The sequence below is a fragment of the Leptonotus elevatus genome, chromosome 1, assembly GCF_054856555.1.
Source record: "Leptonotus elevatus isolate MCC_2025b chromosome 1, RoL_Lele_1.0, whole genome shotgun sequence".
NCBI classification, from domain to species: domain Eukaryota; kingdom Metazoa; phylum Chordata; class Actinopteri; order Syngnathiformes; family Syngnathidae; genus Leptonotus; species Leptonotus elevatus.
The window spans coordinates 23,265,195-23,279,575 of NC_141239.1; the positions used below are offsets into that span (position 1 = coordinate 23,265,195).

General features: G+C 41.0%; 2 protein-coding genes across 3 annotated transcripts; both read left to right on the forward strand.

The window, feature by feature from the left end:
* Positions 1–284: 284 nt before the first annotated feature.
* On the forward strand, positions 285–6,124 carry LOC147181282 (proton channel OTOP2-like). Its single transcript, XM_086085499.1, has 6 exons — positions 285–750; positions 823–959; positions 1,045–1,103; positions 3,020–3,213; positions 3,297–4,168; positions 4,820–6,124. Exons 1-6 carry the CDS (start codon positions 309–311, stop codon positions 4,988–4,990), a joined length of 1,875 nt encoding a protein of 624 aa, XP_085941625.1. The 5' UTR covers positions 285–308; the 3' UTR covers positions 4,991–6,124.
* A 572-nt stretch (positions 6,125–6,696) lies between these two features.
* On the forward strand, positions 6,697–14,156 carry dnaja3a (DnaJ heat shock protein family (Hsp40) member A3a). 2 transcript variants are annotated; one of them, XM_086085507.1, is made up of 12 exons: positions 6,697–6,949; positions 7,234–7,358; positions 7,435–7,518; positions 7,598–7,804; positions 8,355–8,507; positions 10,437–10,584; positions 10,667–10,731; positions 12,030–12,158; positions 12,250–12,365; positions 12,460–12,557; positions 13,578–13,704; positions 13,813–14,156. In XM_086085507.1, exons 1-11 carry the CDS (start codon positions 6,697–6,699, stop codon positions 13,688–13,690), a joined length of 1,491 nt encoding a protein of 496 aa, XP_085941633.1. In that variant the 3' UTR covers positions 13,691–13,704; positions 13,813–14,156. The 2 variants fall into 2 exon arrangements, with proteins under 2 accessions (XP_085941633.1, XP_085941641.1); XM_086085515.1 differs by lacking the exon at positions 13,578–13,704.
* Positions 14,157–14,381: the final 225 nt, after the last annotated feature.

Sequence of the window (14,381 nt, forward strand, 5' to 3'; positions counted from 1 at the left end):
ATCCAAAAAGTAAAAATCATATATCAGTCAGATTTTTTTTAAACTTTCACTTTGGTAAAAGAGCTGAAGACCTAAGCACAGAGAGTGAGAAGTGAGTATGGTGAATATGGCACCAAGTGGGAAATGCTTGCTATTTGTTGATGAACTCAACTGAACCAGTGTTGCAATGTCAAAGTGCCAATTACGTTGATACAATACATGGAAAAGTTTGCACGTGGGCGGGTTCTTCAGGGGGAATGGCAAGCTTGTCAAACCAGTCACAACATAACACCAGACACGGATGCTGCCGCAAACTCACTTGCGATCTTATGTCGCAGGGATCTGTCATGTGCTTGAACACCGGCTACACATGTAACTGTCTGGCCGACGGAAACGCTTGTGAACCCTGCAGGATGAACAAAGACGGAGACGTTCAGGTGCACGACTCCTTGCACAGCGGTGCGACGGAGAACACAGGCGAGCCTGACCCCCTGAGCAAAAAAACAAGCGCTCCGAATAAGGAAAGGGACAGAAACTGGGGATGGATTCTGTCCGGGGTCATCTTTATCAACATCCTCATGCTGGGTATCGCGCTGGTGAGCGGAAGCGCCTACGAGCACGTAGACATCAGCATGTCTGACCTCCAAGTTTTCCTTGTTATCATCCTCATCCTCACCTCCATCTGGATGATCTACTACATCATCTACACGGCCAGGATTGAAAACGCCGTGGCTTACAGGGACCAACACGCCGGACCCGTATGGCTCAGGGGTATGTAACCTTGACATGTCCATTTTGGGGGGAAGAATCTGTGTCAATATTGTCCATATTCTTGCTCCGCAGGAGGAATGGTGCTGTTTGGACTCCTCAGCATCATTATGGACATTTTCAAGATCGCGAGCTACGTCGGCTACCTCCACTGCGAGTCGGCCATCAAGATTGTTTTTCCCGTGATCCAACTTGTTTTCATTGTCGTGCAGGTAAATCTCAGTCAAGTTCGCTTTCTAATTAGAACAGGTATCGTGCAAATACTGCAAATTTTTCAACTGGGAAATTTGTTTGCAGACGTACTTCCTGTGGGTCCATGCAAAGGACTGCGTACAGCTCCAAAGGAACCTTACACGGTAAGTGATTTTAATTGTAAAAAAAAAAAGTACAGTACTAAGTCTTAACTTTGCCATAGTGACCACCCATACCATAATGTTGGAGTCCTTAACTTTTGGTGGGCATAGATAGATAGATAGATAGATAGATAGATAGATAGATAGATAGATAGATAGATAGATAGATAGATAGATAGATAGATAGATAGATAGATAGATAGATAGATAGATAGATAGATAGATAGATAGATAGATAGATAGATAGATAGATAGACAGACAGACAGACAGACAGATAGATTGAACTCTCTATTGACGTCACAAGTAGTTTTGAACTGGTTGTACGACTCGTGCTGTATTTTCCACTGAATGTTTTGGTCAAATTCCAAACTACATGATCTCATAGGTGTGAGAATTGACTCAAGTTTCATTTTATTTTACAAAGAAAGGGCTGCGCTTAAGTGTACATCGAATAAAATGACTGTCAATCTTATTCAAGTCCAAAAACAACAACACAATCTAAACAAAAGAGGAAAGCTGCCCCAACTGTGAGTCTTGAGGAACTCCTCTCTCCAAAGTCGGGCGGAAACTCCAAGTCAAGAAAGTAGGACTTTAGAATGAAAACATTATAGATGGATTAAACTACAAGCACAATCTCACACTTACTTAAAACAGATTACAGTGCTTTGGTATCATTCGCTTTGCTGTTAAACCAAGTCTAACATTAGGTCAAAACAGCTATCCATAAAAACTACAAAACACAATCAAAGGAGAAGCCATTAAATTTGGGTAAGGATCCAAATAAAGGTGACTTCCTTAGGAAATATGGCCAAATCAGTACATGTCCGTTTACAGGGTTGGGGAGTCCAGGTCCAGCAAGTAGAAACCCTGCCACAGATTGGCTTTAGCCACAGGTGCTTCTACTCAACTGGCAGGTAAAGAAGCTCACCGCCACCTGTTGAGTAGAAGCACCTGTGGCTAAAGCCAATCTGTGGCAGGGTTTTTACTTTCTGGACCTGGATTCCCCAACCCTGTCAGTTTATACGGCACGTAAATTAAAACAAGTCAAAAAGGACTAAAAATTGAATTACATTAATTGCGCGGGATGAGCTCAGCTTTTAAATCAGAACATCTAAAGACAGCCTTTAAAAGTGTCCAAATTGTCAATTTGAAAGAAAGATTTTTTTCTTCTAAACATAGCTATCCATTACTGTCTTGCTTGTCATATTAAGATGAGATGGAGCCTATCCCAGCTGACTACCATGACTGGTAGTGAAACAATAGTGGTAATTTGTCATTTAAAAAAAAAAAAAAAAGTTCAACTGTTTACAATTAGAACAGCAGTTAGACTTTGAGTCAGGTACATTACATTTAAAGCCAGCCTAAAAGCGATCCTTCCGACTTTAGACCATTTTTTTTGTTTTGTATTAACATGCATGAGATAAAACTTGTGAACGATCATGACGTTAAATAAAGGTTGATTCTACATTTGTTGGCGGAACATGAAGGTGTGTTTTTGTCATACCAGTGAAGCAATCACAAAGCACTATTTTGCGTCACCAAGGCGTCAAGGAAATATTAGTCAGAATGAAAAAGTGGCACCGCCCTTCTGCTTAGAATCCCCCTTGATCCAGGAAGTAGCCTGCTAGCTAAATGAAACCCGGTTAAGGCACATATTTTACATTTCAAAAATCTCGGTTGTACCTTCTGCCATCTAATTGAAAAGTATTTAATTGTTCTGCCTGTCACTATATGTCGCAGCCACAGATAGATGAGCAAAGAAACATTCTATGGAGTAAAAATAATAATAAATTAAGTGACATTGGATAACTTCCCGGTGGTTGGGTCTATGCCATGCCATATATGCCATATATGACGTTTGTTACCATGACCACAAATCAAATCCTCACAATGGATATTTTCATGATGGTTCATGCAGGTGCGGTCTGATGCTCTCCCTCTCCATTAATCTGGTTTTGTGGATGGCTGCGGTCACGGACGAGTCGCTCCACCAAACTAGCCACCCAGAGGGCGGCCACGGCGGCGACCACGGCAATGACACAGATGAATCCGACGACTACCACGACAACAGCTCTCACAAGATCTCGGGGCGGATGCAGTACATCAGTAAAGGTCCACAAGAAGACATTTGACAAACTTTTATGGGTGACACAAAATGCCAACATGCTAACCCCGTTCTTTCTTTCGTGCCACAGCGAGTTACGGAGAGGACGAATGCGTTTGCAGCCACACTTCCTGCAGCATGTTCAAAGAGGCCTACTTCTACTTGTACCCCTTCAACATCGAGTACAGCCTCTTCGCCTCCGCCATGGCCTACGTCATGTGGAAAAACGTCGGCCGACTGGGCGAGGCTCACGACCCGCACAGCCACGGCCACGTCCACAAGTTCCACCTCAAGGACGCGCTCATTGGCCCCCTGGTAGGAGTCCTCCTGGTGTTCGCAGGCCTGGCCACCTTCATCGTGTATGAGATGGACATGAAGGAGGACGAAGAAGTTGACCACAGCAAGCGAGACCAAGCGCTGTTGATTCACTTTATCATCAACATTGTGATTATAAGCCTTATGCTGGTGGCCACTGTGGTCGGCGCGACCATCTACAAGCTGGACCGCCGGGAGCACGACTCAGAGAAGAACCCCACGCGTAGCTTGGATGTGGGCCTGCTGGTGGGAACCTCTATGGGGCAGTTCATCATCAGCTACTTCACTATAGTCGCCATGGTGGCATCCGGAGCCCAGGGCCACCTTAACAGGCTCAACCTGACCTTGGCCATACTGATGGTGATCCAGATCGGGCTGCAGAACTTCTTCATCGTCGAAGGTCTCCACCGGGAGCCTTTCCATGAGGAGCACCACAAGCCGGTGACCTCAGTGACCAACATCTATGCGGTGGAGCACTACAGCAAAGAGCTGAACGGTCTGGAAGGAACAGAAATAAGGTTTAAACCGGAGCTGGAGCTGCCGACGGTAACTCCGTACAGCCACATGGTGCACTACCCACACAAACTGACGTGGAAGAGGAGGATTCTGAAGGAGGTTTCTGTCTTTTTAATGCTGGCCAACATCATTGTGAGTATCCCACAAACACTATTTTGTTAAGGTGGCAAAAGTACATGTAAAACAAAACAAACAAAAAAACGGGTGAAGGTAGCGAAACAGTGAACGTACCCAAACCAGTGAGTAAAAGGTTTTTAATTGCCTAAAGATGCCACAAGATGAGAACAAAGTACTACTTATGTCTAAATGAACCTTTTGAACTTGTGTCAACATACTTCCTTGACACTACAATGCCACCAGATGGCGCTAAAGTCGTACTGTCACTGGACAATATGTTAACAAAAAATAATAACCCATGAATAATAAAGACATTTTTCAGATAAGGTGGAGAATTTCCAAGCGCCGGGAGCTTGTGTGTGTGCGTGTATGTGTGTGAGTGTGTGTGCGTGCGTGCGTGCGCGTGTGTGTGTTTTCACCTCGCTCTATTTAAATTGTGTTGGCGTCCGTGGAGGTTGAAAAAGTATTAAGTCTATTTTGACAAAGTAAAGGGTAGAAAGCACGCTTATCTGATTTCAAATTAAGAGAGTAAAAGTAAAACGCTGTCAGAAAAAAAAAATCAAGTACAGTCACAAAGTATTTATACTTCTTACCACTGATCTTTCAAAATCTTTCAAACCAACCAAATTGCTAACATTTCTTTCTTCTCTCATCTTTCTTCACCAGCTGTGGATCATGCCAGCATTTGGCGCTCGCCCTCAGTTCGACCACCCGGCCGAAACGGAATTCTACGACTTCAACATCTGGGCCGCCATCGTGAACGTCGGATTGCCTTTCGCCATCTTTTATCGCATGCACTCAGTGGCCGCCCTCTTGGAAGTGTTCGTCATCTCATAAATGGTTGCTTGTTCATTCTGTTTTCCTACCATACCAGCAGTCCCCAACCTTTTATGTAGACCGGTTTCACATGGGGTGACTTTTTTTCACAGACTGGCATGTAAAGAAAAACTAATGATTGAAAATGCTTACCTTTAACTACACTCAATGTAGTTGTTAGTGCTGGTCCCATCTTGGGGAAATTGTGAACATGTTATGTCCAGTCTGCTCTAAAATTTTGTTTCGGGGCAGCATTGCAGAAAATCCCACTTCACAAAGATAAGATGTTGGGAAAGGAAGGAAAGTATTTAGTATGTATTTGACAATTCTGAAAGATTAATTGTCTGATTTGCCAGCTCACTGGTAACCATAAACCGATATTTTAAGTAGGACTGCTGATATTTTCTTAGATACAGTTGGTGGTTCTTTTTCTTCGGTGTATCACACATCACTTGGTCTTGTTTCCTTTCTACAGAGGAAGTTTGGTTTTAACTCATTTTTGTTAGCTTGTGGGCTTACTTTTTGTTCTTTTCTTTTTTTTTTACAGTATACTGTTTATTTTTTACAGGATATATATCGTATCCTGACTTGTGTACAGACACCTGATTTTTAAATCAAAACTTCTTTAAAACTCGGAGGAGCTATACAATATTTTTTTTCTGTTTAGTCATTTTTTGCGGCCCGGTGTTTGGGGATCTGATCTATACCGTTTATCCTGTTCAGGATCACAGGGAAGCTAGACCTTATGCCAGCTGTCACAAGAGGGGAAAATGTTTTTTGTACCTTGGACTAATCGCCAGTTCATCACAAGACATGCTGTAAGACGGACAACCAGTCACGCACACAATTAAAAGTGTTCATAGCCAAATATACATGAGCAAACCAAATCAAGCAGTTGAAGAGAGAGGAAAAACATGCAAGCACCTTGTTTCTGTGCTGTTTAATTTGTTCATACAGTATAAATGTGAAATGTTTTATTTCTTTTCTAAAGACACTATCAAATTGCATTAAATTTGTGACTGATGTTATTGTTATTGATGTTTTTTGTCATTATTATATGATAAAAGTATTTGACTGCGTAAATAAGTGTAAGTGTAATGTTTAAATGCTGGATGAGTGAAATTGAATTAATTGCACTGTTTATAGGCTTCGGCTTATGTATGCAAAGAATAAAAATAAAAATCTTAATAAAAATGTTTTGAGGTGGTGGTGATCATTGCCTTTATTTGAGATGAATCCCTGTATTAGATTGCCAAATGGAAAAACAGCATTCCTGCCTTGTATTCTGACTGTGGTCACGTGAGGGAAGCAAGTTAACAACCACTTTCACTTGATATAATACAGTCGTCCCGTAGGATTGTGCTACTGAAATTAAAACATTTACTGAATTTTATGGGTTATATTTGATAAATACAGTACACTTTTGTTGCTGAGAAAGGGTAACAAGTTAACAACTCTGACTTTACTCACCTGCTAAAAAAAGGACTCAAAAAGTGTATTCCCTTCAGAAACGCCAGCAGGTGGCAGCGTCGCTCTGCCAACACTGCTGACCCCTCAGAGTAAATAGTTTTAACGTTTAACTTTAAATTGGCAAACTCTCTCTCCTTCTGCTATTTAGATAAGTACTGTAGATTTATTATTTCCAATTGTTCATTTCTAAGAGTGTCTTTTTCAGTTTTCTAGAAGCTAAAATGACGCAATAATACAGTGACGTAATACTTCCTGTCATGCGCAGTGCGTCACGAGATAACCACGGTATGGGAATGATGGCGTCCTCAGCAGCGCGATGTTCCTCACGCTGGGTAACTGTCATCGTGTCCTCTGGGCACCACCGCTACCCCCGTGCGGCAGGTACAGTTGTCTGCGCTTATCGTGGCTCGCTCCGGGGCGTCTGCACGTTCGCAACCGGGACGCTTTGGAGCGGCGGGAGCTCGGCGTGTTGCGGTGCTGGGAAAGAGTTGACATTGAGGGGGCTACCAGGTAAGTGACGTTTGGTTGTAGCATTGGGCTAAGCTAGGCTAGGCTAGTTTAGTTTATTTTGTTGTCATTTCTGTTTTGAGCTTGGACTTTTTATTCCATTAGAAGTTCTTGGTAGCGTAACACATGAGTATTTTTTAAGCATACATACAGGTCGTTTAACTGTGCCAGTGGATGTCGTAAGAGTTAGACAATGTTTTACTTATCTTTTTTTTGTTTGTTAGCATATTACATAAACCTTTAGGAGGATTTGTTGATTTGCAGTTGTTGAACTGTCCTATCCATAGGTTTCAAAGCAGCCCAGTGCGCATTTCACACAAGCACTTTGGCCAACAATAAGCAGGACTTCTACCAGGTCCTTGGGATACCTCGCACAGCAACCCAGAAGGAGATCAAGAAGGCCTACTATCAGGTCTGTTTTTGCCGGCTAGATTTTCAGCTCATATTTGTCTGTACTTTCACAACCTTACTGTTTTGTCGTCCCCCAGATGGCCAAAAAGTACCACCCAGACACAAATAAAGATGACCCAAAAGCCAAGGAGAAATTTGCTCAGCTGGCCGAAGCTTATGAGGTTTGGCGCTATTACTGTTCTAGCTTTACACTGTTCATTATAATACACAAGTCTCTATAATGCAACATTTATTTCCCAGGTCCTGAGTGACGAAGGAAAGAGGAAGCAGTACGACACGTACGGTTCTGCGAGCTTTGACACCGGACAGGCAGGAGGCGGGCAGCAGTACTGGTCTGGGCAGACACACAACGCGAACCCGGAGGAGCTTTTCCGCAAGATCTTTGGGGAATTCTCCGCAGGACGTGGATTCGGAGACTTTAATGCTATTTTTGATCAGCCACAAGAGGTCCGTCGCACAGTAGCTGGACCATGATTACAGTGGTGCCTTGAGATATGAGTGACCAAACCTTTTTCAGATTTGAAAAATTACCTAATTAAAAAAAAAATTGTTAACTCAATATTGTGATTATGATTTAATGCAGTTTTTTTTAAATAAACACAAGCAATACATTAATCTACATTATACAAAACAATATCAGATTTATCATACATAAACATTCCAGTGTTTATAGGTTAGGTTTACGCTAAAATAAAGCCAAGTGAACCATGAATTAATATGAAAGACAGTTCACTTAAATTGGAATGAACATAACAAAAACAAAAAACTTTAAACTTGCAACTTTTAAGTATTCACTGCTGCACTTCCACAAAATGCTACCTAACAAGTGTGGGTTGAATGAACAAATTAAAGTTGTACCTTAAGGCATCACTGTATCTAATATTTGGTTTTAGGATGCCTTTTTGGGACAAAGTATCTATATATATATATATATATATATATATATATATATATATATATATACCCACAATTTGTGTTGTTGTTTTTCTATGCGCAGTACATTATGGAGTTGACGTTCACTCAGGCAGCCAAGGGAGTCAACAAAGAGATGTCCGTTAACACGGAAGCTGCCTGCCAGCGCTGTGACGGGAAGGGCCACGAGCCAGGCAGCAAGGTTCAACACTGCCACCAGTGCAACGGATCCGGCATGGTAATCTTTTCTTCTTCCATGCAATTCCGTTCATGCCCAAAAGCCTGCTGTTACTGAATGTCCTCAAATAGTGACTAACGCTCTAATAGATGTCGTCATTAAATGCCGGATGCGCTGGTACCGGCAAATAAACGCATCAGCATGGTTTTACAGCTGTGCAGTCACTGCAAACAAAGCTATAACAATGCAAATTACAGCTAAAATGCAGCAAGTGAGACTTGAGCCTAGGGCCCAACCGATGTTGTTGCTGTTATTGTTTTAAGGCCAATTCTGACATTTTGCAGAATTAAATTTCCGATAACTGGTTAAAGCTGCTCTCTTTAACAATTTGCTCCAAAAATATCTTCACGTTAGCGTTTTTATTTGATTATTTACAACTCAAATGTTCTTCTAATAAGCAGTTTAACATAGCTGTTCAAAAAGGTTACGGCCAATAGTTTTCAGACTGGATTTGGGTTGGAGTGGTCCGCCCTGTGCCTGCGGATGTGACTTCATGTGCGCGTATCATAGGAGAAGAAGGTAATGTGAAGTTAAATTTTTTGGCAACAGGTGGCGGTAGCGATTCGAAATAGAATTTTCTGTTCAGTAGCTTTAATGCAGAACATTTGACTTTGCCATTTAGTATTTGTTTCACTTTAAAATGGTGACAACAATTCGCAAAAGAGAGACTTTTTTTATTGGATTGTGGTAATGTTTGGATGTCACTATCTTTGTCTTTTGTTCTAATGTGGAAAAGTGTATGTTGGCAACATTAGCTTTGAGCTAGATACAAAAATGTATCGTTTGGACCGTTTTTCTCAAAACTAGGGATTTCAACCTGGCAACAATAAAATTGCTGTAACGATGTCATTTTTTTAAGTACGTCCATGTGTTATATATCATTTTAAAGAGAATCAAGTGTAGAATTCAAACATATGAATATCTAAATTCAGATTTATTTATTTTTAAACATGAAGGACCCTTTTGCCAGAGCTGGAAGAGAAATCATCAGATATTTGCCGATTTTAAAATAGCTAATTTCGGCCGGCTGATTAATCAGCCAGGCCTTAATTTAGACAACTGAAGCCATGAAAACTGGGGTTATTAAAAAAATAAAATAAAATAAAAACGCACGATAAATCAATCCAACATCAGCATGGTTTTATAGTTATGGCGCAAGTGCAAACTAAAACTAGTGTTTAGTTGGAGTGTTAGACAAACCAAATGAGACCTGGTTTGAATAAATACCCAAAGCGTGTGCCATCTAAAAATAGATAACATGGTCTAGCCATTCTGCAAGTGCAAGCTACAAATAAACACGTCAGCATGGTCTTATAGCCATGCAGCAAGTGCAAACATTTTTCGGGCTTTATTCTATAGAAGAAAAATAAACACGAAAACCGGTAAAAAAAAAAAGTATCACAAGAATACAACATGACAGCCATAAAGCAAGTACAACTTAATAACACAGTCCACGTCGGCATGGTCTCACAGTCCAACATTTTTGGGCTTATTTCTTTAGAAAAAAAACATGAGAACTAGTATCGAAAAAAAATAATACAATACATAACAAAGTAAGTACACATTGGCTGTTGCAAAATAAAATGGGGCTTTAATCTTTAGAGAAAAAACAAGCCACTGGGTTGGCGCACACGCTCCATTATAACTTTTAACACTCAAAGCATATATACAAAATACAAGTCTCCTTTCGAATGGGTCCCTTACTACAAAAAATGCACACTACAGCATTTTCTAAGTTCAGGGGGGAAAAAACCCTCCACAATTTGCAGAAATAAGCAGCAAGAGCAAAATAAAAAGTTTTTTACTTCTTACACTAATTTATACAAATACGGATCTCTTTTCAAATGAGTGCCTTGCCACATTAAACACCTGTTACACAGTTAAGTAGGAAAAAAAGAAATACATGCGTTTGTATTTCATTCCTCGCAGGAGACGGTGAACACGGGCCCGTTCGTGATGCGCTCCACGTGTCGACGCTGCGGCGGCAAGGGAACGGTCATTTCCAACCCGTGTCACACCTGCCGCGGGACCGGACAGACCAAGCAGAGGAAAACCGTCACGGTCCCCGTGCCTGCAGGTCTGTCACGCCGCAATTCTGAACACAACCACTGATGAAAGTAACTTAACGTTGACTAACTGTTAAACGTGTTGTCCTTCAGGAGTGGAGAATGGCCAGACTGTGCGGATGCCTGTTGGAAAGAAGGAGATCTTCATCACATTTAGGGTGAGTGGCCACACGGCACATTCCATTGCTGGGTGGTACGCCTCACCTCGTAGTGCCTCCATTTCTCCTCCCAGGATAGCTAGACTCATTCCATTCTCATTGGAATGTGAACAGAACAATTCCTCTTCAACCCATCAACAGCTGTGTGTGGGTGTGGGTGGGGGGGGGGGGTGGATCACATTAAATAAATGAAAAAATAAAAATTGTCCTTTGATAATTAACATTTACAGATTTCATAGGGGCTTTCATTCAACTATCGTTGGATGCAACGGTAGTCTAGTTACTAGTAACTAGCAAAAAAGTAATGGTTGATTGACAACTCTGCCTTTGAGTAAATCCCACCTACCAGTTTGCTCCCAAAAACGTATAAATGCGTTCTATTTTAAATGTCTTAAGTGTCCCAAAGGCGTATTTATACCTTCTTTTTTTTAAATGTTTTTTATGCTAGAGCATACAGAAGGCTTTTAATGTAGCCTCTCAACTGCAAAGAACGGTTGAAGAAATGGTAGTTATTACACAAACGGCCAGCAGATGACAGCAGAGCATAGGAAATGAACCAGGACCATGTTGAAAAAACCCTAAATTACTCAGAATTCGAAATAGATTTGTGAATAATGATGAAACTTAGCTATATTCTAATGCCAATTACTGCAAAAAGGAAACAGATAGACATATACTTTTTTTCCTGATGAAAGAAGAGACTTTAATCTTTCTTTTGGTAGGTTTTATGTTTTTATAGCAATAGAACACAATATTCTGCGGGCCTTGCAAAATCAGTCGAAATCCAGTAAAACAGCCGGGAACAAAGGGGGTTGCTTCAGTGAAAATAACTGGGAGTGAATGAGTTAAAGGCCTCCTCTCTAATAAACGCCTTGCTTCATATTAATTGCCCTAATTGACAGTCGCATACAGATTTCAAAAGGTTTTTATTTTGAAAAGCTACTACAGATTTTGATTAAGCTTCCTGTTCCAATAAAGGCCTCCTCTCTAATAAATGTCTTACTTCATATTAATGCCTTGTTTACGTCAGTCAAGGATACAACTTTCATAGTTTTTTTTTTTCTGGCAATGTTTCGAATGAAACGGCCTTGACCAATTACGGCCTTCTTCCAAGTAAACACCTTAGTTGAAATAAATGCCAGGTTTACGTCAGTCACGTATACAGATTTCAAGCGGCTTTCATTCTGAAATGCGACAACAGATTTACACAAAACTTCCTAGGTGCTATCCCGGGTGTCAAGTAACTGCCAAAAGTGGAATGTTTAAAATCCTTCAATGCAAGTTGTTTGTGGTTTCAGGTCCAAAAGAGTCCAGTGTTCAGGCGTGACGGCGCCGACATCCACTCGGACCTTTGCGTCTCCGTGGCTCAAGCAATCCTGGGCGGCACGGCCAGGGCACAAGGCCTCTACGAAACACTCAATTTAGCGGTAAATGCTTCTCACAAATGCATCATGCAGACGACGACGTGTCACCTATTTGACTTTGATGAGAGGGATGCTGCTCTGGTACTTGGATCAGATCCCGGCTGGCATGCAGACAGACCAGAGGATCCACCTGGCAGGGAAAGGAATCGCCCGCGTCAGTGGCTACGGCTTTGGAGATCACTATGTCCATGTCAAAATTAAAGTACCCAAGTAAGAAAAAGGGGACATGCGAATCTTCAATCGGAAGAGCTGACCAGTCTGGATGACGCTGTTTTTTTGTTTTTTTTTAATCCCCCTCGCGCAGGACGCTGACAGACCGGCAGAGAGCTCTCCTCATGAGCTACGCCGAGGACGAGGCAGACGTGGAAGGAACGGTTAACGGTGTCACAGCCACTACCACAGGTAAGTCAAAACATCTTTGCTCCTTGGAATGAGTTTAAAAAAAATATATAGCACTCGTATTTTTACAGTACAATGCAGTAATAGCATAATTAAGTCGAATGTAAATTGGTTCATTATTGTTTGTCAGGTGTGTTTGCTTTGGCCACAAGTGGGCTGTATAATGCATACAGACAGAAACAAGCTAAAATGCACTTAATTTTTTGCAAAAGATGAAAACTCATTCACTGCCATTGACGGTCATAGACGTCATAAAATCATTTTAACTATTTCTATTAGCTTAGCATTTTTTTCTACTTTTGTTAACAAGAGTATGAAAACCTAGATTTTTTTTAATTGTACATTTAAAACAGATATACATTTTGTGATTAATCGTGAGTTAACTATTGAAGTCATGCGCTTAATTACAATTAAAAAATGTAATCACCTGACGACCCAAATTTTTAATAATCATCTCAATTTAAAAAAAAAAATTGTAATTAATCACATGACTTCACTAGTTAACTCATGATTTATCACAATTTTTTTTATATCAGTTCTAAATGTACATTTTCATACTCGTTAACAAAAGTGGGAAAAAATGTGAAACTAATAGAAATAGTTCAAATTAATTTTTGACGTTTATAGCCGTCAGTGGCAGTGAATGAGTTAAGAATTTATGCCTGTCTGAGTATTGCTATATTGTCTGCATTCATATGTTGCTGGATTGTGTTAAAATATATGTTGTTTAAAGCCATTTCGTGTTGTGGTATATGGTGAAGGTATATGCTGCAACGTGTAGTTCTCTTTTTGTACTGTGTAGTTTGAGAGTAAACTTCAACTGGGAGTGGCAATAAAAATCTTGAAGCTTCTTATTCTGAAGAATTGTATATTATCTGCCAGCCTGCTAGTAGTTAAGTTGACTAAGTTGAGGTCCCACTGCACTTTGTAGTACATTTCGTAGTAAAGTGGAATAGAGCACACCTGAAGATGGTTCATCGACTTTCCAGTAGTCTGTCTGACGCAGGGTGAATCTGTGTCCAGGTGGGGGCAGCAGTGGTAAACAATTTGAGAAAGGGCATGACAGGAAGAAAGGCCAGTTGAAACGAGAGGAAGGCTTTTTCTCCACACTCAAGAAATTGTTTAGTTCTTCCTGACAGCCACAAACCAGGTAGGACGAGTACGGTTCATCTCTGGTTTGTGGCTATCGGGCGCCAATGTCCTCATAGCATTTCAAGCATATTCCGGTTTCTTCTTCTTCTCCTCCTCCACCATCCAGGTAAGAGGTCTTCTTGGAACTGAGAGACTCAGTCGCCCAGCGCAGGTACAGCCATGCCGTCGGCTTTCCCGTACGCATCCAACGAGGCAAAGGAGATCCATTTCCGGCGGACTAACGCTTTGTCCGTTTTAGCTCCAAAGACTATAAAAGATGGCTAATTGTAGCATTCTCCACCTGCGCAAACGTAAATGACGTATGAAGACACATACATTAAAGGTTTGTCATTATGCGCCTTGCTGTCATCATGTTGATCCACTAATGTTATTTTATAAGTTTATCTGGCTTTCTGCGCAATCTTTAAATTTGTGTATATGTAATAAACATAAAACTCCATTTCCCCCCCCCCCCCCCCCTTTATCCTGTGTCACTATATCCACGAACAAGGCACAACTGGACACACCCCGTGCAGCATAATAACGTAATGGTATTATTAAAAACACCACTTTAATATTGTATTCACTCACAAGGGAAATTCACCTTTGCAGTATTCACACTTAAACATGAAGCCATGGGGCATGCTGAATTGCTGTTGAGAAAATATTAAACATACAAATGCTTAACTTTTTAAG

Excerpts from the sequence above, each read along its gene's own strand:
- LOC147181282 (XM_086085499.1), top strand. The coding sequence starts at position 309 with ATGTCGCAGGGATCTGTCATGTGCTTGAACACCGGCTACACATGTAAC. Across the intron at positions 960-1,044 it reads TTGTTTTCATTGTCGTGCAG|ACGTACTTCCTGTGGGTCCA; the intron begins GTAAATCTCAGT and ends ATTTGTTTGCAG. Across the intron at positions 4,169-4,819 it reads TAATGCTGGCCAACATCATT|CTGTGGATCATGCCAGCATT; the intron begins GTGAGTATCCCA and ends TTTCTTCACCAG.
- dnaja3a (XM_086085507.1), top strand. The coding sequence starts at position 6,697 with ATGCGCAGTGCGTCACGAGATAACCACGGTATGGGAATGATGGCGTCC. Across the intron at positions 6,950-7,233 it reads GACATTGAGGGGGCTACCAG|GTTTCAAAGCAGCCCAGTGC; the intron begins GTAAGTGACGTT and ends TCCTATCCATAG. Across the intron at positions 8,508-10,436 it reads AGTGCAACGGATCCGGCATG|GAGACGGTGAACACGGGCCC; the intron begins GTAATCTTTTCT and ends CATTCCTCGCAG.